This window comes from Melopsittacus undulatus, chromosome 1 (assembly GCF_012275295.1).
Source record: "Melopsittacus undulatus isolate bMelUnd1 chromosome 1, bMelUnd1.mat.Z, whole genome shotgun sequence".
Taxonomy (NCBI): Eukaryota; Metazoa; Chordata; class Aves; order Psittaciformes; family Psittaculidae; genus Melopsittacus; species Melopsittacus undulatus.
The window spans coordinates 107,330,806-107,355,361 of record NC_047527.1 but is presented as its reverse complement, the minus strand read 5'-3'; the positions used below and the strand labels follow the sequence as shown (position 1 = coordinate 107,355,361).

At 37.6% G+C, this 24,556-nt stretch overlaps 1 protein-coding gene across 2 annotated transcripts in view; it reads left to right on the top strand.

Moving 5' to 3' along the window:
* Positions 1 to 24,023, top strand: part of NCAPG2 (non-SMC condensin II complex subunit G2) — a 47,564-nt gene extending 23,541 nt beyond the window's left edge. The window contains exons 14-29 of one of the 2 annotated variants that reach the window (XM_031042860.2): positions 342 to 564; positions 2,286 to 2,410; positions 2,885 to 3,058; positions 4,898 to 4,968; positions 5,233 to 5,386; positions 5,554 to 5,577; positions 5,689 to 5,727; positions 6,808 to 6,924; positions 7,030 to 7,173; positions 9,703 to 9,802; positions 10,499 to 10,683; positions 11,311 to 11,454; positions 12,477 to 12,580; positions 17,987 to 18,084; positions 18,484 to 18,586; positions 22,333 to 24,023. In XM_031042860.2, the coding sequence (XP_030898720.2) occupies positions 342 to 564; positions 2,286 to 2,410; positions 2,885 to 3,058; positions 4,898 to 4,968; positions 5,233 to 5,386; positions 5,554 to 5,577; positions 5,689 to 5,727; positions 6,808 to 6,924; positions 7,030 to 7,173; positions 9,703 to 9,802; positions 10,499 to 10,683; positions 11,311 to 11,454; positions 12,477 to 12,580; positions 17,987 to 18,084; positions 18,484 to 18,586; positions 22,333 to 22,384 (1,857 nt within the window). In that variant the 3' untranslated portion in view covers positions 22,385 to 24,023. Of the gene's footprint in view, positions 1 to 341; positions 565 to 2,285; positions 2,411 to 2,884; positions 3,059 to 4,897; positions 4,969 to 5,232; positions 5,387 to 5,553; positions 5,728 to 6,807; positions 6,925 to 7,029; positions 7,174 to 9,702; positions 9,803 to 10,498; positions 10,684 to 11,310; positions 11,455 to 12,476; positions 12,581 to 17,986; positions 18,085 to 18,483; positions 18,587 to 22,332 lie in introns of both variants that reach the window. The other variant, XM_013130982.3, reaches the window with a different exon arrangement.
* Positions 24,024 to 24,556: the final 533 nt, after the last annotated feature.

Sequence of the window (24,556 nt, the reverse complement as noted above, 5' to 3'; positions counted from 1 at the left end):
GTAGTGATATGCTTATAGAGTAAATATTTCTTGCCTATACCTTTGGAATTGCATTAGCATTGCAACTATATTGAGGTGGAATTGCTTGAACCAGAATTTTACCAGTCTGTCTGAGATAATAGCAAATTTAGAGGTGTGTCAGAGCAGGAATGTAGCATTGTTATAGAAATATGTGACCTCAAGTAAATGCTAAGATATTGGTAAAAATTAAAAATGCCCATGCTTTCTGATAAATGTTGGTTTTATTTGTTAAGACTTTTGATATGGACAACACTTAGTAAACGTGATTGATTTTTCTTCTATACTTTTAATTCTTTTAATATCTTTCTTATTTTAAAAAGTTCTGGAAAATCTGTCCTATGGAGCATCTTCTGACTCGTCTTGAAGTTGATTCACGGCCTGTGTCACGACGCATAGCGAATCTCTTACTCAACTCTTTCTTTCCCATCAACCAACCTGAGAATGTGTGGTGTGAGCGCTGTGTTACTCTCATCCAGATGAATTCAGCAGCAGCTAGAAAGTTCTATCAATATGCCTATGAATATACCGCCCCCACCAATATAGGTAAAGTACAAAACCTTATTAGTTTTTGGGAATACTAATATCACACCATGTAATTGCTTTTTAATTTTTTTCTCTTAACAGTGGTATGTTGCTAGATCTTTTGGTTTTAGTATAATATTAGTTTGTAGGTTTTGAAATTCTTGATGCCAGCAATGAACCGTCTTTTTTTTCCCCTTTCTTCTCACATGTACCTTAAAGCTGACCAATATCTATTTATCATGCAGAATTAAGTAAAATGCCTTGGTACCTCAAGTGATCTGAGATTTTTATGTGGAAGATTCTACAGAAGATGAAAAATATTTATGTCTGATAATCTAGTTATCTGGGATCTGTGGATCAGTAGTATTTTCAGGTTGCTCAGAGAGAACTTAAAAGGCTTCTTTCCTGTTAAAAGCTTGAGAAATTTTCAATGAAAAGGGTATATACAGCACATAGTATAGTTACTTTTTATAAAAGTGCTATTGAACCAAGTAATACTGGAAAAATTCTGTTTCAGAGGAGTTCTAGTACTATAAAAACAAAGTAACTTGGGTGAAATGGCCAGGCTGTTGCACCTTTTCTGACTACCTTGGTAAAGTTGTTCTGAAATAACATGTGCTAGTGTATTTCAGGTAGTCATACTTTCACCAGACATAACCCTTTGTCCTGGGTTCAGCAGTAGCAGTCATTTTTTTCTCCTTCTTGGTAGCTGGTGCAGTGCTGTGTTTTGACTTTCAGGCTGGGAACAGTGCTGATAGAACTTCTAGTTTATAGTTACTGCTCAAATGTTTGGTTTGTCCAAGGACTTTCTGAGCCTCGTGCTCTGCCAGGGAGGAGGGGAGGCTGGGAGGAAGCAGAGACAGGACACCTGACCCAGGCTAGCCAAAGAGGTATTCCATACCATAGCATGTCATGCTCAGGGTGTAACAGAGAGTTACCTGGAAGGGCTAGAGGCTCTGTGGGGGTTGGAGGAGGTATCGGTCAGTGCTTGGTCGGGCAGGGTGGGGTGAGTTATCAGTTGGCAGGTGGTGAGGTGTCGTGTTCTCTTCACTTGTTATTTCCTTTATCATCATTATTATTATTGTTATTATTGGTAGTAGCAGTAGTGATTTGTGTTATACCTTAGTTATTAAACTGTTCTTATCTCAACTTGTGGGAGCTACATTCTTTGGATTCTCTTTCCTAACTCTCTAGGAGTTGGGGGAGCAAGGGGCGAAGTGAGTGCACGAGCTGTGTGGCTGGGTTTAAACCATGATGCCCTTTCACTGGCATCTAGAAATGAGCTCCTCATTAGGGAGTGCAATGATTAGGCTACTTCATCTTTTATAGTGAATTGGAATTGACATTGGAGAAGATGCATGATTGAACACGGGTCATTAAATTAATATCTGTGCCAGGTGAATACAGGAGTTATGGGAGCTTCCTCTGGTCCTGATTTGGTAAAGTGGTGGTTGTTTGTTGTTGTTGATTTGGTTTTGTTTTGTGTTTTTGTTTTTTTTTTTTTGTTTGTTTTGTTTAGCAGACCTTTTTAACAATAAAATTATAGAACCTGATGACAACGTTGCCTTCTCTTCAGATTTGGGGATTTAGAAAATTTTCACTTTTTTCCACTTCCTTTTACTTGATCTGGTTCTATTGTCTGCCTTTCCTTTCTGGCTTTGCAGCATTACACTTAGAGGCATTTACTAACAACATTCTTAACAAATAGTAAATATCTAATTTTCTTATTATATTTAAATTAGCTAAATTGATGCTTACTATTCGGCGCTGCTTGAATGCCTGCATCCAGAAAGCAGTGAAAGAGCATCTTCATGGTAGTGATGATGATGATGGTGGTGAAGATGAAAGTGAAAAGGAAAATACAAGTGTAAGAAAGTCTACTTTATGATAAGTTCTGTTACCTTTTTTACTGTGGTGCTAAGCTGGAGACATTAGCAATTAATGATATGACAGAAATCTAAAGAGAAGCACTTGGACCTATGTGGAATTTAGAAGGAGAGAACTGTTACGGTGTTTTCATTCCCTACAGTAGAAGAAATTTGGTGAAGTAGCTAGAATAACATAGACGGAATATGAAGCATATTTTAAATTAATATTTCCCTAATTCCAGTACTAGTTATAAATTGATTTTGTAGCTAAATTATTAAAAATTTAGTGTCACAAAATGACTCAAATTATACACAGAGAATAACAGTGAATAGTAGAGATCACGTTCTACAACAAACACAATGCCTTTGGGAAATCAATAGAAAGATATTAATTGGTTTTTGAAACGTTATTTCAACCTAAATTTATATTTGAGAATATAGTAGGTAATACCATCTAAGTGTTTGTGTTTCAGGTGTTCAATAATGTGTTGTCAATCGATGATGTGGCCAGCATGGCAAGTTTATTGGAGGTTACTGTAATTCTTTGGAGAAGTATCCACAAAGCACTAGATCAGAATGAAGATGCCAAAGATTATGCTATCAGAAAATTTGCTGCTGTACTTCCTGAATATTTTAAAGTATTTAAGGTAAAAAAAGACTAGATTTTCCTGTGAGTGCTTAGTATTTTAGTATTTAAGGTGCTTTCTTGTGTTATGTCTTTAATCTATTTTCATGATGTTAAGTGTTCTTTTTCATTGTTGCTATAAGCCGTATACAGTAGCAAGTTTCTTAGAATTCCACAAGTGGGTAGAAGCTATTCTCCAGCTTCAATATCTGACCAATGAACAGTTATCTAAATAGTCAATACAGAAATAATTATGCAATAAATAGCTCACCTTGTAATGATTTTATAGGTTTCCATTCTTTTGAATCCTTTCTGGACTTCTGGAAATCAGTAACAGAAAATGTGCCATTGCAGAACAAATATTCAGGGTACATGTGAGTTCACATGTTTTTCTACCCACTATTCCCCCAGCTCTTCCACCACCACTTATTATGATCCGGCCACTGGAACACAGCTAAAGCAGCTGAGACCCCTTTTTCACTTTCTTGTGACTGGTTTCTGCTAACTTGATTCTACTCTCTGATGATTGTTGGTGCACTTATTTATTGTTTGGGTTTGATATAAGCAACTAATTAAAATCACTCATTTTCATCTTTTCAGTTTCTTTAATTTGTTTAATTGTTCTAGTATTATTCTTCAAGATTCTATCTTTTGATAATGGTTAATTGTATCTGCTGCACCCTGTAGAGCATTTGGAAGGTTAATCTACTGGCAGTCTGGTTTTTTTTGTTCCTGGATTTTATGCTGAAATATAATCTCTCTCTCTCTCTCTCTCTCTCTCTCTCTCTCTCTATATATATATATATATATATATATATATGCTGACTGTTATATTTAAGGTTCAAGTTTTCTTTAGATAATCAAGGAGTATAAAGCAATTCATTGGTACATAATATGATGCAGCACACCCATACCAAATGCTTTCTCTACCCTGAACACATTTGGAAGTTGTCAGGGACATTCTAAATCTTTTCTGGCAGAATATGTAACAGCCCTCTTGAAAGGTGCTGGTGAGCAGGCATGACATCCAGCTTTAGCAAGCAACCTTTTTGTGTATGATACGCCTAAAGTGGGTAAGCAGCTTGGTTCTGAAAAGACCTGTCATCAGAGGCTTAATTTCTGAAAGACTACAGGTTGAAGCAGCATGGCTGTTTCCTGAAAAGCTACAAATACATTTTTAAGTGTTCTTTTAAAAACCATTGTTCAAAGGTTTTAGATCTTCAAATGCTAAGTATGTAAGAATTTCATTTGACTGTATTTATGAAGATGGACATATGGAAATACTATTTTTTAAGAATCTTTCACATGGATTGGTTTCTATATAACCCAAATGAGACTATGTTATGGCCTAGACCTTGTATTATGATGAGTTATAATGATTTATAGCACATTTTACGTTGCCATTGTTATATAAGCACATTTACTTTTGAGTCTTTTGTATGAATTTCTGATGTGAATGAATATTTAAGGAATAATTACTCGAGAGGAGTTAGATGCTGTTGTGATTGTGCAATTGAGTATTAGCCACTACTAGAAAAAATGTAAGCTAGAGCTGTTATTTCTTTTGCAATGGTTGTTAATGTAATGGGAGGCATAATTATTCATGGTAGTTGCTCTGACAGTTTGTCAGAAAGCTGAATTATAAGGTAATTAATAACTGACCTCTGAGGACATGAATCAGAAGTTTCAGACTGCTCATAGCATGTTGCTATGAGCTGCTTTCAATTTAATTTATAGAGAAAAAAGTTAAATCCTTAATTTGAGATAACTTAATCATGCTTTTTTGGTACTCTTTTCAGTTTGGTGTGTATGTACCTGTGTACATATACATCATACAGTGTATTTTAATTTTTAATCCTAGGATGAGCGTTGCACGACTCCACTGGTTATTCTGGCATCCTTTATGCCTCCTGCTGCTATTCCAACATTCAGGTACTATGTTTAAATCCAAAATATTAATGACAAGAAATCTGATTGACTGTACTTGTTAATTTTTCACAACTCCATGTGTTAAATATCCATTTGGATAAATTTATCTGCTAAACCAATACAATAAGTTAGTAAAATTTGTTAGGTGCAAATATGTCTTTGAGCCATTGACAGATTGTTTTTGGTATTATGCTGGTTGATTCTGTTTGAATTGTTGCTGAGCTTCTAGATCTAAAGCTAATGCATCTCTGTTTGTTTGTTTTCAAGTTGTGGTGTGATCTCCAGGCTCAGAAATATTGACAATGAAGCTGATGAAAGCAAATATTCTACCCTGATAGACTGCATGTGTCGCTGGGGTCAAGTGGGGCATATTATGGAATTAGTCTGTGATTGGCTCTCGGACACGCTAACCCAAAGAAAGGTGCGCACATGCATGCATCAAAGAATTAAGGAATTGCTAGATTACATAAAGGCATTGTGCTTTTTGATAGAAGAGGCCTCTTTCATCTGTATTATTCTGCTTTGGAACTAGCTGTAAAGTAAGATAGTAACAGAATTGTACCAATTTTGTGTTTTCTTCTCATTTAGTCTGCTAAAACATCTGAACGACGAGTACGTATCCATGTAACACATGAATCGAAGCCAGAATTAGCAATTAATTACATTGAATATTTATTGACTCATCCTGCTAATCGTGATTGCCTACTCTCTGTTCCTGAAAAGAAACTGAAGAAGCTTTTGAAAATTCTCAGTGCTGCAAAGGTAGTATTCTTCCCATAAGCAGTACTTATAAAAGAGTGTTTAACATAGAATCATAGAATAGTTAGGGTTGGAAAGGACCTTAAGATCATCTGGTTCCAACCCCCCTGCCATGGGCAGGGACACCTCACACTAAACCTTGTCACCCATGGCTCTGTCCAACCCAGCCTTGAATACCACCAGGGATGGAGCATTCACAACCTCCCTGGGCAGCCCATTCCAGTGCCTCATCACCCTCACAGTAAAGAACTTCCTTCTTATATCCAATCTAAACTTCCCCTGTTTAAATTTGAACCCATTACCCCTTGTCCTATCACTGCAGTCCCTAATGAAGGGTCCCTCCCCAGCATCCTTATAGTCCCCCTTCAGATACTGGAAGGTTGATATGAGGTCTCCACATGCTATGAACCTTCTCTTCTCTAGGCTGAACAACCCCAACTTTCTCAGCCTCTCTTCATACAGGAGGTGCTCCAGTCCCCTGGTCATCCTTGTGGCCCTTGTCTGGACTTGTTCTAACAGCTCCTTGTTCTTTTTTATGTTGAGGACACCAGAACTGCACACAATACTCCAAGTGAGGTCTCACGAGAGCAGAGTTGAGGAGCAGGATCACCTCCTTTGATCTGCTGGTCAAAAAAACATTGTATAGTGCCTAGTATTAAATTAAAGGCCTGCAAGAAAAAATAAATAAGATTCACAATCTCCATTTCCCCTCTGTGAAAAGGCTTTCCTTCTGATTTGTACTTCAAACAAATATTCCAAGCTAGAAGTATATTAAGTTCAGAATTGTTTATAGATGGCAGGTTTTAAGCGGCTTGTCATTTTCAGGTGTCTCAAAATTTTTGTAATGCAGTGTTGTGCATTCTTAAGGGATGTGTCTTCTGGTACGTACCTGTAAGGATTAGTCTGAAGATCAATTTGGGCACTGCAAAATGATACTAATTGAAAGTATGACTGTTGGGGTTTTGGGTTTGAAGATTTTTTTTTTGTGGTTTTGTTTGTTTAATCTTTCCTTTAAAGCTGTTGAGAAAAGAAATATCTGAAAAGATTTTTGGGAAAACATAAATGTAAACCTTGATATTTCAGGAGGTTCTTGGCTCAATTCTGAAAGCAACTGATGCACATTCTGGGAGCTACAATCAAGCAACTGCCCTAAGAGCCTTCAGCCTCTATTGCAGGTTGAATATTCATCTTCAGAACAAGGTATAGTTATACCTTTTCAGTATAAACTGGAATTATAGCTGACAATGTAAGGAAATTCCAAAAGTATTGGCAGACAATTCATAATCTTCCTTTTTATTTTTTCAGTTTTCTGAAAATGGAAAAGATTACTTATCACTTCTGAAGGAGACAGGTGCTTGGATAGAAAGTAAAATTCTACCTTTTATACTAGCAAGTGATCAAGAGGATGACATTTCAAAACGCAGTAATGTTCCTGAATTAATTATCCAGGTTAGAGGTTTCTTATTGCATAAATCGAACTGTTGCCAATCTGAAAAGCTATAAATATTGCAATTGTATACTGGTGTTTTTGAACCCCAGCAAGTAAAGCTAGTAAAACAGAGAGTCCTGACTGTTCTGTGATTTTGCTACTCCTCTGATTGCTTCAAATCACAAAATTTGTCTGTGTGTTTAGTTATAACCTTTATATTTTATAAATATGTGCTTACCCTAGTAATTAAGTCATGTAGTTGGCATCAACAATACAATATTCTGTTCTTATCTAGACTTTTTTCACCTACCAATGTATAATATATATTCTCATCATATCTGTTGAGGTGACGATGGAACAAGTTTCATGTTTCACACTTGTGAAAATGCCCACTCAAGAAACTTCTAGCACAGCAGGCAATGAAACTTGGGTGTCCTAAATTTTAGGTTTCTAACAATTCTTGTCCTCAGTCTCTCATCCCCCATATTAAATAGAAGTAATGTTTATGCTCTTTTATGGAAAAGTGCATTGACATAGAGTTAAGATTGTAACTGAATCTCCTCTGAAAAGAATATTAGTTGCTGAAAACAAGGGGATAACTGAGTGGTATGCTACCTCTTAATAGCCTATTCTTAGTGCAGAAGGTCCTGGAAATGTCAGGTTCACTGCAGCTATGTAGACTGTGTTGAATAGCACAACAGAAGATGACTTTGAGGACCAGGAAAGTGGTGTAATTATGAGAGAGGATTTAGATCTAACAATGTTTGCTGGCTTGCTTCCTTTCCTTCCTTCCTTTTTCTTTCTGCATTTCTAGAAAAATTAGATAAAATTATACCCTGAGGAATTAAGTATACTTCATACTAGTGCTGAGTCCCATAAAACATCTTTGGAAGTCAGCAGAGAGGTAGGGTGTGAGTTACCTGGGAACTTAATAATGAGGTCAGTCTTAAGAAGTCCCACTACTGCAGCTTTTTGAAAAGTATAAAACATAGTAAACTCGAACAAGTGCTGTAGTTGTTTCTGGTACATGTTTCTTGTGGTTTATGTGTTATTGTCTCTTCCCTCTGAAAGAAAAATTTATTATGGATATCATAACTCTTCTATGGCTCTTTTTCTAAAGTTTGGAGGTACAGAACTTAACGTTATAGAAAGACAAGATACAAAATAGGTAATCTTTACCAGCATTACCAGTCTGTTTATGATCAATTTCCTAGGTTTGAATACAAGATGAAAATGAAACTTTATCAATAAAGCAATAAGCTAGGCACCTGTTACCTGTAAACCCATCTGACGTATTACTCGACTAGCCCATAATGAAGCAAAATGATCTTTACTAGTAAATCTTAAAGTTCATTTGCATCATTATTTCCAGAGAAAAAAACTGAGGTGTAAAGGCTGATGTAGCTTGCCTGGAAGTCAAGAAGAGAATCCAGGCCTCTTGCATCTCCTGTAATAAGCCACATGCTTGTTAAGGAGCTCCTGTTTGCTTCTCACCTTGAATACTGTTTTTTGTTGGAACAGGTATTGATTGTGCTTTTTAGTAGTTTGGAGCGTATATTTGGTAACAATACTGGCATTAAAAGCAGACCTAGTTTGTCTCCAAATATCCATATAATATACAATAATTACAGTTTCTTCTTTAATACTCTAGTATGTGAGAGGGGACTGGGGTGTCTCTTCGTTTTGCACTTAAGTTTCTCTATCACTTTTCCCATGACATGCTGTTTTTTCCCATTTCCCCCTTCCTTCTTTTCTTGGTCTGTTACTGTTTTGCACTAGTTGTTGTGGGCAGGAACTGACTGGGGAAATTGACTCTTTAGGCCACTGATGTGATGAGTGGGGCTGATAGACCCTCTGACACAAACCCCAGTGTCATCACTGACAGTATCCCTTACCCCTTATTATCATTCGCCCTTCACAGAAAACACTTGATTATATAATGAGCTAGTTTGAATTGTTTTCTGTTACATTCCACTGTCATGTCAATTAACCCAAGGTGGGTTTTAGTATTGAGCTATAGAGTCCTTTCAGATTTTGATCTACAGAAAGCTATGGACTAACTTAAATCACAGACAGGGTCCTTGAAAAACCCAACTCATGTATACTAGACTGGTTAAAAATTCTCTACTGTATTCTGTCTATACATTAATATTATAGTCTGATTAGTATGCAACATGTGTATTTCTGTAGGGAAAAGCTTCTTTTGTATGCTGTTTTTAATTTGGCTGCTCAGGATAGGTAGAGATGTTGTATTCTGCCTTGGTAAATGTTAAGTATCAATGTCTCTGATCTAAGCATGATTGAAAAAGGCAGAGGATTTACTGGCTTTTGAGAAACTGTGCTTACTGGAGGAAAGGGCAATGGAAGCATCTGGAGAACTGTTTGGAACTCCTGCTTTTCAGGGCTGAAAACTGAGTAACTCCAAGTAGATGCACCAGCTTTCAGGACAACTGGGCTAAGATTTTGTGGTTTCCTTATTTTTTAGGTTTTACTAAATAGTTACTTTATGTAAATTTTGTTTCTCCTACACTTTTGCATCTCTTTTCTAGGCCTACCTGACAGTGTGCAAAGATGTCATAATGGTCGGCCTTGGAAATCTCGCATTTCAGGCACACCTTTTAGATATGGCTCTTCAAGTTATACAAACAGGTACAGTAGTTTGTACTAACATAGACGTCTCCTTATATGCTTAGCTGATTTTCCTTATATTAGCATAACTGTTGCTTTTAGCATTTTAAAGTCTGTTTCTCAAAAGATGGTGTTTGCAGCTTATGCTTGCTAGTACCAATAATACGATCAAACGTGGCAGCAGTTTTTCAGAAAACTGAAAAAGAGCAAAGAACCAACCCAGAACCATGTCACTATTGATAACTTATGTTTCTTCCTTGCTCTCAGATTCCAGGTATTACTATATAATTTAGGGAGGCTTATATAAAGTGGGGTCTATTATATCTATAGTGATATATATATAGATATATAGATATGGATATAGATATATTGGTATGCCTTAGGAAACAATACTGTAGCAGTATTGAAATTTGGCTCACATTTGGAAAGTTGTCTGCAGTACAGACAGAATTAGAGCTCAATTACTTAAGAAAACAGCAATCTTAATCCCCATATGTCAAGGATTGGAAGGAACACTGGATTTATACTGAAAATATTGATTGAACTGTACGAAAATTTCAGCTCAGGATGCTCAGAAACTATATATATATCATCTACACTTGTAAACTATAGCTATTTATGGTATATAACTGAGTTTTTCATTCTAAGCTTGTACCTGAACAATATCTCAATATCTCATTACAATTTTTATATTGTGGTGTTTATCTCTTTCTCTAGGGAGAGGTGGCTTTTGTGCTCCAGTGGTATTCTACGCTCTAAAAGAAATGATTGAAGCTTCTGTAACTCAGAATACTGACACAGATGAAATGACAAATCTTTTCAATGCTGTACAAACTGTCTTCCAGAAAGTTTTAGAACTTGTGGCATGTAGACTTAAGAAACAGCATGAAGAAGGGATTCAGGTATCCTATTATACTTGTAATTGCTACGTAATGTGGAGATGAATCCATACTTTTTATACTAATAGGCTATAATTAGACACTTTGAGGTTTTTATTGGAGTTGACATCTGATTACAATTTCAGCTTAATTTTTTAGATTTTCTCATTACCAATGGGTTTTTTTGGTCTCATCGTGTCAAAACCTAGTAAATTGGAGAACAATGCATTGTTACAAATGATCCAGAACTATATTAGTAGTCATAGGTTATTAATCTTACCTACAATTACATGAACTTTCTGAATCCAGAGCAAAGAATTTTATTGTGTGTTATGATTTTGGGAGGGAGGAGAAGTTGTCCATATTTTATTTCTTTAAGCCTGAATGATATCAGCTACAATATATGCATGATGTCCTAAAGTTCTTCAGAACCTCTTCTCCTCACTGAAAAGTTATCATTGTTTTGTTTATTTCTCTTAAATTTATGAGTAGACTTCCCAAACATGCTGATTCCCTCTCTTATCTCAGGTGACTGGGATTCTTCAGTAGCTTTCAAGGTGTGATCTGCTATTCTTCACAGAGAAGCTTGCTGAAATATTTCAATTATTCTCAAGCAACCTGAAAAAATCAGATGTTTTTCTTTGTCTCTAGTTGATTCACTCTATTGAAATGCCTCTTGGAGAATTCATACATGCAGTCCAGTGCTGGCATGCATCTTGCCCAGTGGTTCACCAAGGTGTATTGTCTACTCTCCTGGCTGCGATAGTAGCAGAGATAAATCATGTGCTACAGGAGGTAAAGTGCTAACTTTTTGTTTTCCTGCTTACTGCTTTTTTAAATGTTACATTGGAACAACAGAATATATAGACAAAGGTTACTGCATGTGCTAAAAGTCCAAGAAACCATTATTGTCCTTGATGAAGGGTAGCATTCCCAGTGCATGTTCCTAATGCATTTTAGGAGCAAATATGGATAGTAAGATTGGAAGCTTTGTGAACTAGCAAGGAAGAGCAAAGCTTCTTTGACAGGAGCTGTACTCTTACTGTGGTTGCTAGATAAGGAAGAAATGAAGCAATAAATGGTTGCCAGAAAGTACTAAGTATAACAGAGCTGCTTCTAAAATTCTGCGTTGCAGAATAAACTGAAACAATAGCAGGGATTTGCATGTAAATATTAATGTATCAGCTAAGGGGTGTGGGATGACAGCATGCTCTTCACAGATGCTGCATAGTAAAATTGTATGGTTTTGAATGATACTGCAGATTCATACTCATACATTAGGAATGTTCCCTGCAGGAAGTCATCCTAGCTGGGCTTTTTCCTGCCCCCAGGTTATTGCACTAGTAAACCAAAATTCAATTCTTATTAAATACTTGCCACATTATTCAGAACTTGATACCAAAAGAGCTGGAACAAGAAATGAGGAAATCACTGTCACATAAAGTATTTTTTGAAATTATGTATGCGCACTTCAACCTGGAGACACAGAGGATACTAGTCTGTGTTTAGTAGGCTGTGTCTTTACAAGTAGTGACCAACAATGTAGTTAAATGAAACTTCTATTCAGAACAACTCTGTACAATATTTGCCTTGATAGAAATACTGGTTATTTGTTTTAGATTTAGCCTCTCTAAACATTATTGTTTAGTTGGACACAACAGAATTGGATTAAGGCTGTCCAAAGAACACACATGCATGTTTCTTCTGATTGTTTAAGAACAGGTGTTGTAATTATTAAAATACAGATTTGCTTTGATGTTTTCTGCGTACATATATTTCTTGATTTATAGAAGTTGGGATTTTTTTCTTTTTTTTAGGCTTCCAGTGAAAAAGACTTAACTATACCAAAGACTATTTCAGACCTTCCTCCTCTTTCAAGCAGTTTATTAACCATAATTATGAAGTCAGTTAATGTTGTCAGGTAAATGTTTCCACATTAATTTGTCCATGTTTGCTGCTAATGTAGGACGTTTTATATGTTACCAATGCAGTTTTAATTTCTAAATTAGAATATCTTTTGTGGAACTAGTTTCTTACTAAATTTACCTGCACTACTTCATAATCCCTTCCTTTGGACATACCGCTTGTAGTTATTGACTTGGTTCTATTTTTTTTTAACTGCTTCTAAGCATGCTTCTTATTTACAAGACTGTTCATCTAAATGGATTTTTTAATCATACATCTTGGCTTATTTCTTTCATAAGATACTTATAAACATTAGTCCCTTCAATATAGTTAGGTGAGATAAAATATTTACCAGAAATAGCATTAATCTTTAAATTGAATGTCTGCAGTGAGGTGACAAATGTACTATAGGTGTGTTAAAATCACAGAATTCAAAATAGTTTTAAAGTATCTTGACTCATAAAAGCCCCCAAAAGTAGGGATATATCATTGGTTTTTTTTTAATACTTAAACTTGTTTAATTGCTGTATTTAGTGAGTACCCTGACTATCTCCTAAAACTATCACAAGTGAACTTCATTTTCTTTAGTTTCTTCATATTCAATTTTTATTTATGTGACTAAACACACCACAGCTTACTTCAAATGATCAAGGGGCTAATGTGTATTCCTTAGAACACCTGTCATTCTTATCACAACTAACTGCAGTGCTTAACTCCCTCATCTTACAGGCACTGAATATCCCTGTCTGCTGTCATGAAGTTTTGTGTTTGGCTGGGTTTTTTTTATTCACAGTTCTTCTCTAGCTGAACTTGAAAAACAGACTTTAGAGAGGCCACCAATAGGTTTCCTAATCCAAATCTTGTTCTTCCATGAGGCAGGAGCTGTGCTCTCTTTAACTGAAACACGATTATTTGACAAACTTTTCAAATAGAGATGCAGAAATTCAGTGAATGTCTCTGAAACTTTTTCTTGTGGGGTCAAAGAGAATCTTGTCCATTATTCTTCATGAAACAAACTACTAGTTTGGACCAGATTGTTTCCATGAGTACTTTGATAAACATGTATCTATCTTCTAGTATTTATTTTCTTGGTGCAAAGGTGATCTAAGTCAGGAGATAATTTACATCTGGTTCCATTGGTGCCTGAGGACTGAGACTACTTTTATTAATTACTTCTTTTTATTAATCTGTACTGATAGGCCATAATGAGATTACAGTAGTAAATCATTCACTATCTCAGATATCACCATTCCACACCAATGCAAAAGCCTTTGACATTACAGAATCTGATGGGAGCTCTTTTTCAGTGAACGCACAGTCATCTTGCACTGGGTTTTGCAGTGTCTGTTATGTTTTCAGTTACTAATGAGTCAATCTCTAGCACTGAATTTCAATCCCCATACCAGTGATAATACTGAGTGCCTTGGCAATATCTGACCAGTTGTGTGAGTATCCTTTCCTTTAATAGGGAGCTGTCTGTATTAGAACCAATTGCTTATCTGTATCTTTTACTTCTATGTATTTGTAAATAGCTTCCTGTTCTGTTCAATTTTTGCGGGCAGGCTTATGTAACCCTTGTTGAGAGGGAAGTGGGAAAAGGCAGCTGCAGTGAGTCTTATTACATGTTCCTTCATGGAAAAAAAGTGTGTGCTTACTGACCTAAACAGTGATACCAATAAGGTCAGTACTCTGATTGGAATACTGTTAGTTAGCTATTAAAGGCAATATGAGCCTTGGGTGACATGGTTTAGTGGGAGGGGTCCCTGCCCATGGCAGGGGGGTTGGAACTTGATGATCTTAAGGTCCTTTCCAACCCTAACTATTCTATGCCTGGAATCAATACTTTGTCAGATTAGTCCACAGTGATATAATAAATTTAATGCAATTCATAAGCAACTTGGTAACACGCATTTCAGAACTTGAAGAGGTTTCATCTTTCTCAGCTCCTTGAAGCAATACTTAAGCTTCTAAAAGGTTTATTTATTGAATCACTAGTGGAGGTTAGTTCCTTTCTTAACTGCATATTTCATTTTGGTATCTTAGCACAATAAAAGCCCAAAGAACAATTAAAGTCAGAACTGGGTATTTATGATATTCGGTTTTGGTATCAGATGATGATAATATTACCAAAGGTATTTTGAAATGTTTTGGGGAAAGTTATTGTAGCATCTACTGCTCTCAGTTTCCTCTGTAGTTCTTCACAGAGCTTTTATTTTTGTGCTCTGAGGTGTTACAGATCTTGTCCATTTGCTTTATCCTTCGTGTTCTTTTATTTCTCTCTCTTTTGAGAATTGCTTTAGAATTTTTGAGAACTGCTTCTGAGTTAATTTTTTTTTTGCTTTACCATAAAAACTCTCATGACCAATTAGTAGTTTCATTCTGTAGTAGTCGTAATAATCATCGCAGTGTTTAGCTGAGTTGCTGGACCTCTTCCTTGACTCCCTTGGTTCATTTTTCTTAATTTGATATATGTCTCAAACCACTGCCAAAGCTTGATAAAAGTCAGTCTCTTAAGATATTTAGATATTTAACATATTAAGATAGTGAGTCTGTATTTATCTCAGACTTTACAATGAACAGTTGTTTTGGTTCTTTTAGTCCATCTATATTTTCAGTACCTAAAATATGTTTTGGAAGTGTTTTGGGGCTGTTTTTTTGCTACAAGTATTCTTCACTGTATTGTAATTGCAAAGTCATAGAATCAGAGAATAATTAGGGTTGGGAAGGACCTTAAGATCATCTAGCTCCAAACCTCCTGCCGTGGGCAGGGACACCTCCCACTAAAACATATCACCCAAGGCTCTGTCCAACCCAGCCTTGAACACAGCCAGGATTGGAGCATTCACTTCCTTGAGCAACCCATTTCAGTGCCTCACCACCCTGACAGTAAAGAATAGCCCATCCCTAGCATCCTTATAGGCCCCCTTCAGATACTGGAAGGCTGCTATGAGGTCTCCACACAGCCTTCTCTTCTCCAGCCTGAACAGCCCCAACTTTCTCAGCCTCTCTTCATACGGGAGGTGCTCCAGTCCCCTGATCATCCTTGTGGCCCTCTTCTAGACTTGTTCCAACAGTTCCATGTCCTTTTTATGTTGAGGACACCAGAACTGCACACAATACTCCAAGTGAGGTCTCACGAGAGCAGAGTAGAGGGGCAGGATCACCTCCTTTGACCTGCTGGTCACGCTCCTTTTGATGCAGCCCAGGATACAGTTGGCTTTCTGGGCTGCGAGCGCACACTGCAGCCGGCTCATGTTCATTTTCTCATTGACCAACACCCTCAAGTCCTTCTCCACAGGGCTGCTCTGAATCTCTTCTCTGCCCAACCTGTAGCTGTGACTGGGATTGCTCCCACCCAGGTGTAGGACCTTGCACTTGTCATGGTTGAACTTCATGAGGTTGGCATCAGCCCACCTCACAAGCGTGGCAGGGTCCCTCTGGATGGCATTCCTTCCCTCTAGCTTATCAACAGAACCACACAGCTTGGTGTCATCGGCAAACTTGCTGAGGGTGCACTCAATCCCACTGTCCATGTCACCCACAAAGATATTAAACAAGACCGGTCCCAACACCTGAGGGACACCACTCATTACTGGTCTCCAGCTGGTCATTGAGCCGTTGACCACAACTCTTTGAGTGCAACCTTCCAGCCAGTTCTTTATCCACCAAGTGGTCCACCTATCAAATTGATGTCTCTCCAATTCAGAGACAAAGATGTCATGTGTGACTGTGTCAAATGCTTTGCACAAGTCCAGGTAGATGATATCAACTGCTCTACCCCTGTCCATCAGTTCTGTAGCCCCATCATAGAAGGCCACCAAATTGGTCAGGCAGGATTTCCCCATAGTGAAGCCATGCTGGCTGTCACCAAGCACCTTGTTGTTTTTCATGTGCCCTAGCATGCCTTCCAAGAGAATCTGCTCCCAGATTTTTCCAGGCACAGAGGTGAGACTGACTGGTCTGTAATTCCCCAAGTCATCCATTTTCGCCTTCTTGAAAATGGGGGTTTTATTTCCCTTTTTCCAGTCATCAGGAACTTCACCTGTCTGCCATGATTTTTCAAATATGATGGCCAGTGGCTTTGAGACTTCATTTGCCAGCTCCTTCAGGACACGTGGATGGATTTCATCAGGTCCCATGGACTTGTGTACATTCAGGTTCTTAAGATGGTCTCAAATCAGATCTTCTCCTACAGTGGGCTCAAGGTCTAGATTTTCACAGTCCCTGCGTTTGCGTTCGAAGACTTAGGTGGTGTGGTCAGAACACTTGCCAGTGAAGATCGAGGCAAGGAAGTTATTAAGAACTGCAGCCTTCTGCAAATCCAGGGTAGCCTGTTCTCTCAATAGCTTCTGGAGGGGGCCTTAGTTGTCCCTGGTCTGTCTTTTATTCGTAATGTAACTATAGAATCCATTCCTGTTATCTTTCACATCCCTAGACAAGTTTAATTCTATCTGGGCCTTAGCTTTCCTAACCTGGTCCCTAGCTTCCCGAACAACATCCCTGTGTTGTTCCCAGGCTGCCTGTCTTTGTTTCGACCTTGTATAAGCCTTTTTTCCTTCAATGTTTCCTCTGCATCTCCTTATCCATCCAAGGAGGTCTCCTGGCCCTCCTCCTCCACTTCCTTCTTGTTGGGATGCAACACTCCTGAGCTTGTAGCAGGTGATCCTTGAATATCAACCAACAGTCTTGGACCCCCCAGCCCTCTAGGGCTATATCCCATGGAACCTTACTAAGCAGGTTCCTGAAGAGGCCAAATTCTGCTCTGTTGAAGTCCAGGGCAGTGAGCTTGCTGAACGCTCATTGTCCTGAGGATCTCAAACTCAACCATCTCATGATCACAACCAAGGCTTCCCTGGAGCGTCACATTTCCAACCAGCCCGTTCTTGTTGGTGAGCACAAGGTCAAGCAGGGCACCTCTCCTTGTTGGCTCCTCTGTTACTTGCAGGAGGAAGTTGTCTTCCATGCACACAAGGAACCTCCTGGATTGCTTGTGCTGGGCCGTACCGTCCCTCCAGCAGGTATCAGGGTGGTTGAAGTCCCCCATGATGACAAGGGCCTGCGAATGTGAAGCTGTTCCCATCTGTTCATAGAGCACTTCATCCACAGAGTCCTCTTGATCAGGCGGTCTGTAGCAGATCCCCACAGTAATGTCCCCCATAGCTGTTCTCCCTATGTCATCTGTTTTAATTTTTGACTTCCATATAATTTTTTTTTCTTCCCAAGCAATTTACCGTTCTGATAACTCAGATGTTTTCAGTTCCAGAAGCAGCATGTAATCTTCAATTACCCCGCAGCAAAAGCAGTCTTTACTGGGCATCTTTGAAGCTATGTTAGCAGGGTAGCATAATCACAGACTTGGACTGTCCCCTTCTGTTTTGAAAGTAACGGTTTTTAGTCTATTTTTGCTTTATTTTTTTATTAGGTCATTTTTAAATGAATTAATGGAATGCATTCTCTCTGAAGAAATTGAAGGGATTTTTAGTCTAACAGCTACTGTTTGCATTGTGATCATAATTAAAGGTCAGTTAAATCATTTTTGTCCATAGTTTTTCTTTTTTTCTATGTGCTACATAAGTTCTTATACAATTTAAGAGACACTTCCCTTTATCCCGTTAAGTTACCATTTTTCTACAGGATTTAAGATTATATGTAACTTGTAAATTATATCATTACGCTTTGAACTTTCAAAATTTATGCAGTGAGTTTAGAAATACAGCTACCTGCTAACTCATAATGTTCATCTCTGTGAGTTGTTGAAATACACAGCAATTGATCCAGGACACTGAAAATCTTAATTTAAAATCTAATCTTTCATTAAACTTTCTTTTATATTAAAAATTACACTGAAAATATGCAGAAGGTGTTTTATGCAAATCACTGGGTTTGTCCAAATTTTCAGCATAATCTTATTTCAAATAGGTAAGCACAAAAAGTCACTTCTAAAGGATATTGCACCTGCCATTCAAAGGAAACTGGTAACACACAAGGATGCTGCCACAGAAGAATATAGCTGCCGTGAAAGGTAAATATAATGTGGGAAATTAATACTAACCTCTCCTATGCCTCCTCTGCAGTAATTTTCTTTGGTTTGTACTTGCGTAATAGTGAGCGTTATGAATGATAGCTAGGTCTAAAATAGCAGATAAAAAAAACTGAGGCATTCAGCCCAGCACAGTATTAGGTGTCTTGCCCATGCATCTGCTGTAATTGCAGTCTTTACATGTTCAGCTTGCTTTGTTGCATTCATTTGGTATGTGTTATGACTTGATCCCTGTGCATTTGAGGATTTGGTTCTGAAAGTCAGTTCTGTTGACAGCAGGTGTAACAAGCCAAGTAATCTATTTATTGTTTCTTATTACTAGAAGATTTTTCTGTAGTAATGCCAATACATTTTGGTATTAGGCATATGAATCCATACCTATGCAAATGGTAAAAATTTAGCTGAATGTAACAATGACCTCAAGACCTTTCCATGGGTGATCTTATTCTGCTCTTTTTGGAGATTCTTCGAACTGATGATCCTTACCCTTCACTTCCATTTCCTGTATGGTCTAAGTAAATAGAAAACAGAAATTTTGCTGTCAAGACTTCGAGTGGCTTCTGCAGTTGACATTGTCCTCCTGTAATATAAAATTAATAAAGAACCAAAAGTTATCTTGCTAAAAAAAAAATAAAGTTCATTATATAATTGGACTTCTAAGTCGGAGTGACTCTGCTGCATGGATACATTGTGTTAATTAGTTACATGGCTGTAAGCAAATTTCTTTTGGTTGGGACCTAGTTTAGAAACAAAACTAAACAAACCCCACTTTTTTTTCCCTATGAAATCATTTAATGTTGGGCTGCCAAGAGTTCCACTGGAATATTTTTAAAAATAATGGTATGGAAAGGAAAGAGCAGCAGAATATCGTGATTCAGTTTGCATTTGTTTTAAGACAGCAGTAAAGGCTGAGAAATTAAACCAAATTTTAACATGATTAAATAAATAGGCACATTAAAATGAATAATTGCTGCCTCTTGAGTGCACTACTGGCTATAAATTTCAGTAAGAACACAGGTAATTGTTTTATGAATCTATATGATCATTTCTGCCCAGTGAACAGGGACAAATCAACCTGGAATTTGGGGCAGATGAAGAACATATGATGCTACACAGGGTTTTAATTTTGTGATATATGAATAGCTACTTTTGTATAATACAAAACCAAGAGATCGTTGCAGATAAAATTAAAGCATTAGGAATATGAACATAATGATGGGAAGTATTTTCATCAAGAATCAGAATTGGAATATGATAACAAAATTCAGAAGCTTTCACACAGCTTTTCAGAAACAGGTATGTTAGAGATTTTTTCCTTGCCAGAAGGGTAAAAGATTCATGTTAACAAAAGGTTAGGAGGAAGCTCTTCAGTGATTAGGTTTTGCTTGCCTGATTTAAAGTGTGTTTGCTCTTTCTTGGATAGACATAACACTGGATCAGGGCAGGTCTCCTCTGATGTGCCATTTGTACTAGTGTGCTAATGTATAAATAAAATGGAATGAGGTACATCCTGAAATGTGCCCTGTTGTTTGTAAACTATTTTATCATTCCACTCTACTTACCAAACACCAGTGTTTTAGTTATGGAATGGTACAGACTTGATCTCTGATCATTGCTTTGAACACAATCTTATAGCACACAATGCTGCACTGATGTGTGCTAAAATATATTACTGGGTTTTTTTAACTCATAGTATTATTACTTTTTGCTTCTGGATGCACTATCTTATAACTGTTTGAATGATTTTTTTTTTAATACCCAGGCGTACCAGGAAATAGTGACATTCTTTAATTTCCCAAGAGACTTGGCATTCTGTGCCAGCATCTTAAATTTAGACTTAGAAGTAATTATTACATATTAGCAAAGAGACAAAAAAAGTAAAAATACTATCTGGTGTAGTAATTAAAGTGCTGCCATTAAACAAAGAATTATTATGCTAAATCAGAAGCAAAACTTTCCATTGTAATTTAGTCTTCCCTCTTCAGCTGAGTTAGCAGTTTAAGATGTCCCTGTGCGTCTATTATTTTTAAAATGCTGTTCAGTGCACTTAAAAATTCTGGACAACATATTTTATTTTGGAAGAATTTCCTCAAGAGTAAAGGCACACAAATTAGTTTAGTTTATAAAATGCAAATACTTATGCCCAACAAAAAAATGCAAATAAAGCTGTCAGTGCAGCGATTTGGAGGCTAGAGAAAAATGTTCACTGCCCTATAAAGCCAAACATGCTCTAGAGTAATACCTTTTACTTAATATTTTGCTTTTCCTTTAATTAACATATTGATATATGGGTATTAGAACTGAAATTTAGCAAATTATATTTGCTTACTATCATCATTTAGCTAGCATCCCAAACTCCTTATTGCATCTATAAATAATTCTTAAATTGTTTGTAATATAGCTTTGTTTGATGTGTCTGCCACCTATTTAGAAGTTCACTGGAAAGGTACCTGGTAAAACTGACTTAAATTTGTCTGTCTGGGGAAACACACAGCAACTCTGAAGGACAGCTTGCTGTCCCATATGTGGCAGGTGCATGGTCTCACATCACAGATACATTGTTTCATTATCCTTAAATTGTAACAAAATAAAATTTGTACCAAGTAGCACTGTGTCTAAACTCACAGTACTTAATTATACTAATTCTATAGTACATTATGATGCTAGCTAATTTTGCCAGCTGAGTTCCCTGGTTAGAGGATGTAGCACTAGAGACAGAAGTATGTGACACAGCCACAGTGGTCTGAATTCAGGGAGGCCTGACATCCAATGTCCTGCCATGAAAGTGCAGAGGTGCCTCTTGTATTTCAGATTGTGGTACCTCGTGACAAATGCCTTAACTCATGATTAGTGACTGATTTACCTTGCTTATTTGGGACATCAGTCCAGGACTATAATAATAAAATATGGAGGGTAAAAAAATGCTTGAGAGATACAGGGGAATCTTTTATGAAAGTAACATGAAGGGTAAAGTTTATAGTGATTAACAGTGAAATAATAATTTGACAGAAGACCAAAGTGCCTGGTTTTGTCTTTTGAGGATATTTGAGAACTGTGTTAGAAGTTGCATGAGAATGCAACTGCAAAGGCTGGGTGACAGTGTCAGGGAATGCAAGAAGACAAGGGCCTGCCATATGGCAGTTTCAGAACTGGCCTTTGCGGATGTTTGGGGATTAATGGGAGACAAAGGAATGTCGGAGAGGGACTAATATGGGTGCATACACAGCTGACAGAGGCACTTGCTCATAAAAATAAGACAGATAGTTCAAGCTTGGTAAAAAAATTGTCACAGGTGGAGAGACAAATTCTTAAGGCTGAAGAATGAGGGAGAAAGGAAGAAAGTAAAGTAATGAAAAGCAGCCTTAGTATGAATTATTGGTAAAGGGTTTGACTGTGTTTGAAAAAAATAGTACAAGTGCTGCGAAGAAAAAGAGTGGGTTCTTTAAATAGACGATGAAATATTAGAAAGTGTGTTTGAATTGACACAGTAATTTAAACTGGCTCACTGTAGGTTATGCTGTAGCAAGAGGTGATCAGCAGAAAAATGAAAAAGTTCAAAGAAAAATCCCCACCTATTTCAAAAGTAATTTGTAAAGGCATATGTAATACTAATATGGAAGAACTGGTCAAAGAAATTGTGCTGTAGCTGTACTCTGAGAAATCAGATAGTAGGGGACTGATTTAGCATTTAGCATATCTAACCCTGTTATGTATTTATGTCATTTCAGAATCCTGTGTGAATCATCTCTGAAAGTTTTGGATGAATTTCTGAATCCTTGACTATGCGGAAACCTTTGTCATGAAAATCAGGGGATGGAAGATGCATTGTTTTAAAAAAAAATGTTGTAAAGTTATTAATAGTTAAAGTTTGTTTTCTGGTATTCTGTACATTCAAACCAGGAAATGTGTAAAATTGTCTGTAGAAATCATGTAATAGTAAAGATTTTTCGAACGGCTGTAAAGACCATATTTTGTATAAAAATGCCTTAAGGGGGGCATGTAAAACCAGTATCTCTGTTTTTATAAAACAAATAATAATTGTACCTTACAAAATCATGTATATTTTGAGTTTGAGGCCGCAGGTGACCTTAGTCCCTGGAAAGACTACAGAACATATTCCTAGAGGTTATGGAAATGAATTTCATTTTGGGACATGTGAAAGACAAAGTGGTGCTTGAGAACATCACCAGGGGCCAACTCTGCTGAACCAACTCGACTTCCCTCCCTTGTGTGGAAGAAGAGAGAGCAGAGAATGTCCGTTTTCCTATCCTTAGCAATGACTTTCATGCAGGTTTATCTAGTATCCTTACAGCCAAGTGGGAGGGAGGTGGGTGGGAAACTGGCTGGACTGTCAGACTTGATAAATAATGATGCTACAACATCTGATTGTCAACTGGTTGCTAGTGCCATTCCTCATGCAGATACTGTTGCCAATATTATTTAACAGTTTTATGAAAAGTTTGAGGCATGGGATGAAATACAACTATGGCCTGTTGACAGAGGACACCAACTTGGGAGTAATGGTTAACTCTGTGTGGGATCCCATTCCATGAGATGCTGACAAGCTGGACTTAAGGATCAACAAATCTCATAATGTTCAACAAAGACACATACTCTTCTTTCCTCAGTGGATTAATGCCATACACCAGCCCAGCCAAGTGCAGAGGAGTGATCTTACTGCTGTCTTTACCTGCCTGGATGAGGACTAAGGAAATACTTTTCTCAGAGGTACAGATGTAGAGAATACGAGGCAACAGAAACAACTTGCAGCAAGAGAAATTCTTGCTGGATGTGAGAAAAAAAAATAATTGTTACGGGACTAAATTGAAACTGGCAATGGAAGAACAAGTTGCTCAGAAAAGCAGTGGGGCACCCATCCTTGCAGACATGCGTATCTTGGCTAACCTAAGGCCCTTACCATTGTGGTATAATTTTAAAGTTAGCACTGCCTGAGCTGGGGATTGGGTCAGATATTCTCCTGAGCTTCCTTCCAACTGGAATATTCATGTGATTCAGTGACAAGTATAGTGGAGGGGAAATGCCCTAGCTATTAAATGTTTACTTGATTAATGCAGAAGTTAAATTGCTTTGTATTTAGCTGTTTTTATAAATTAATACTAATGATGCAGATAATGCGGACATGCAAGCCACTTATTTCATTTTCTCAATGCTACCAGATGCTCTCCTAAAACTAGTAATAGAATGCTGATGGCAGAATGTTATTCTGTCTTAACTGAGATATCTGCAAATTAGATGTCTAAGCTCATGGTACAGTTTAATCCCTGCTGGAAGCTAAGCACCACACACCCAGTTGCTCATGCTCCCCACCCCTGGTGGGATGAGGGAAGAATTGGAAAGGTAGAGTGTGAGGAAAAAGAACTCATGGGTTGAGATAAAAAACAGTTTTATTGCTTTTCAATTACTACAATTTTATTTATTTATTTTTTAATGTAGGGAAGGGGGGAACAAACAGAGAATAAAATAAAACCCAAGCAAGACAAGTGCTGCAACTGAAAACAGTTGCTCACCACCAACTGATGCGTAGACAGTTACTGAGCAGCAGCAGCTCCCCACTAACTTTCCCTCCAGATTTGTTATATGGTGTGAGATATCCCTTGGGTCCTATGGGGTCAGCTGTACTGGCTGGGTCCCCTCTCAGCTGTTTGTGCAGCCCTAGCCTGCTGGTGCACCAGCCTGGTGGTGTGGGATGAGGAGCAGAGAAGGCCTTGACTCTGTGCAAGCACTGCTCAGCAATAATGAAAACATCCCTGAGTTATCAACAGTGTTTTCAGCACAAACACAGCGCATAGCCTCACTAGCTACTTTGAAGAAAACCCTACCCCAGCCAAAACTAGCACAGCTCATAATGCTGTATTTATGAATTGCAGATTTACCTTACCCACAACAGCAGCCTGACATAAGAAAATACTGCTGCCACAGCAGGTATCTGTG